Here is a 2,286-nt window from a genome sequence, read left to right as displayed (position 1 = left end):
ATAGAAAGGTGAACTAAGATGTCCACGATTCAGAATGCACTCTAAAAATGAAACAAGTTATTCATTACAAACAACACTATAACATGTTACGCACTTGTATAATTATTTTTTAATATATAATCAATGCCAAACAAAACCGCAAAGGCAAAATAAAACACATTCCTAAAGACCCTTCGCTTGAGAACTAAGAATCCAAAGACAACAAGACCCTTTGCTTGAGAGCGAAGAACCAAAGACAAGAAAAGTGCAAATTTGTCACCATCTTAAACTCACAATTAGGCAATTACAACTTTCAAGTTCAACTAGTTTCCCACATTACAACTAATATGTTTACTGTTCTTTTCATCTTCGCATGCATTTACTTGAACTACCAGATGAAGAATTACCCACTTTCTTGCTCTACTCGTCAAGAATATTCAGCAAAGCACCATTCACCGTATCTGATGAAACAAACAGAATCCATTGGTTGAACAAACAAAGCAGGAACTTACAATTATTCAATCACAGATTCATAGTATTTGTTACTTTGGTTCTTATTTAGTTAGACGACAAAATTAAACCTATTTGTCATAGATATTGTAGCAGTTATTATGTTATGCATGTTTAAGAAATCTACCCACGGAATGTGAAAAAAAAAAAGTGAGGAAATTTGATAGAATTTTTACCCAACCAACTACCCCTTATGAAAATAAGAACTTTCGAAAATGTTGAACATATGTAAATCCAGATCAACAACTGTAACATTATAATAATCTTAAAATAAAAAAGGAGAACGAACCAGCGTTGTTATCAATCAAGCAATCATGGGGGAAGTACCACATGTATGTAGTCAAACATTTGCCCTTCTCCTTACTTTGATTGCCATAATCAGCGTGATTAATCCTCCCGTACTGTGTCCAAGGGTGGGCCCATGGATCGGGCCTAATAGCAGCATCACACTTCAAGTCACTTACAAAAAGTTTATATTCTGCTATTGTCTTTTCCGAATTCACCCATCTCATTTCATCAAAATCAACTTCAAGAGTATCAAAATCATTATTTACTTTAGTCATCACATAAAGTTTTTCACCTGAACTTATAAAGTTCCTATATCTGACGTGTAACAGCGAGAAATTCTTCATTTTTTGTGGGATAAAGGTAGGAACTGGATTAAGCCTGAATTCATATAACTGACTCATGGTGTGTATCGTATATATTTTTCCCTTGAAAAAGTGTAGATCAAGGATAGGGGGATTGCAAGAGATATATCTCCATTCGGATTGTTTACCAGCTAAAGAGAAAGCTAAGCCAGTGGAATTACATTGATAGGTGATTATCACAAACACCCACCCAGACATTGCATGTTGTTGATACACTTTATGTGGACGCGACTCGGCTTGGTTCGACTTGGTTTTGACACGGTTAGGTCCGGCTCAAGCCCGACGTCACGACATTCCTCCGTCGTGCGCCCCAGAGTTCGTCACTCGAAGCACGGAGAGCCGCGGCCTTTCCCGCCAACACATCACCATGACATCACCTTAGTGATGTCATGATGATGTCACTAATTTGTCATGTAGTGGAGATAATGAAACTTGAAATCATTTGACGAAACACTTTTGTGTTTCGTCATCTTTGTAGTGGTTTGTCCCCTGTTTCGTCGTGTGTTGGGCTTCTTCAGGCCCAGTGTCTGACCCAAATGTGTTTCGTCGAGTCCTTTGTGTTTCGTCATAGTCTGTGTCTGTTTTAGTATAAATAGGTCTCATAGTTTTTGTGTGAAACTTGGACATGAGAGACCTGTGAGACTTAGTGAAACTCTCTAAACATTGTTTGTATATGTTTCGGGTTGTACTCATCCCTAATCAATAGATATTGAATCTTTTGGTTACGTGTGTTATTATCTTACACTTTGTTTGGTTTGCACCGTCACGGGGATTCCGCACCCGTTACCGTGTTCTTGATAAACAAGGATAGGTTTACGTTATCGATCCACCGGAAAAACGGGACCTACAATTGGTATCAGAGCTTTGGCTCTAATTCTTGTTTAAAACCAAACAAGTTTCGGTTTTTATCAAGTGGTTTTTAGTGATTTTTCAGATTTTGTTCTTTAAAAATTTTATATATTTTCTGAAAAAGTCACTAAAATCAGTGTTTCTCTTGTTGCTTTGCTAAAAGTTTGTTCAAAAACCTTGTTTGTTTGAATGTTTACATGTTACTAATGGGTTTTTGTTGAAAGTTTTAAGCAAATCTTGTGTTTGGAAATTTATCGGTCACCTGAATCTTCATCGAGTTCATCTTACATTCAAGTTG

General features: G+C 36.8%; 1 protein-coding gene across 1 annotated transcript; it reads right to left on the bottom strand.

The window, feature by feature from the left end:
* Positions 1-268: 268 nt before the first annotated feature.
* LOC110916887 lies at positions 269-1,328 on the bottom strand. Its single transcript, XM_022161537.2, has 2 exons — positions 779-1,328; positions 269-440 (listed from the first exon to the last, which is right to left on the bottom strand). Exons 1-2 carry the CDS (start codon positions 1,176-1,178, stop codon positions 400-402), a joined length of 441 nt encoding a protein of 146 aa, XP_022017229.2. The 5' UTR covers positions 1,179-1,328; the 3' UTR covers positions 269-399.
* Between the last annotated feature and the right edge of the window lie 958 nt (positions 1,329-2,286).

Source organism: Helianthus annuus, chromosome 16 (genome assembly GCF_002127325.2).
Source record: "Helianthus annuus cultivar XRQ/B chromosome 16, HanXRQr2.0-SUNRISE, whole genome shotgun sequence".
NCBI classification, from domain to species: Eukaryota; Viridiplantae; Streptophyta; class Magnoliopsida; order Asterales; family Asteraceae; genus Helianthus; species Helianthus annuus.
This window is presented reverse-complemented; position numbering and strand designations above follow the sequence as displayed.

Bases quoted from the DNA above. Each gene is read 5' to 3' on its own strand.
- LOC110916887 (XM_022161537.2), bottom strand. From the start codon at position 1,178: ATGAGTCAGTTATATGAATTCAGGCTTAATCCAGTTCCTACCTTTATC. The intron at 441-778 runs GTTCGTTCTCCT...TTGTTTCATCAG, and splicing joins CTTGATTGATAACAACGCTG to ATACGGTGAATGGTGCTTTG.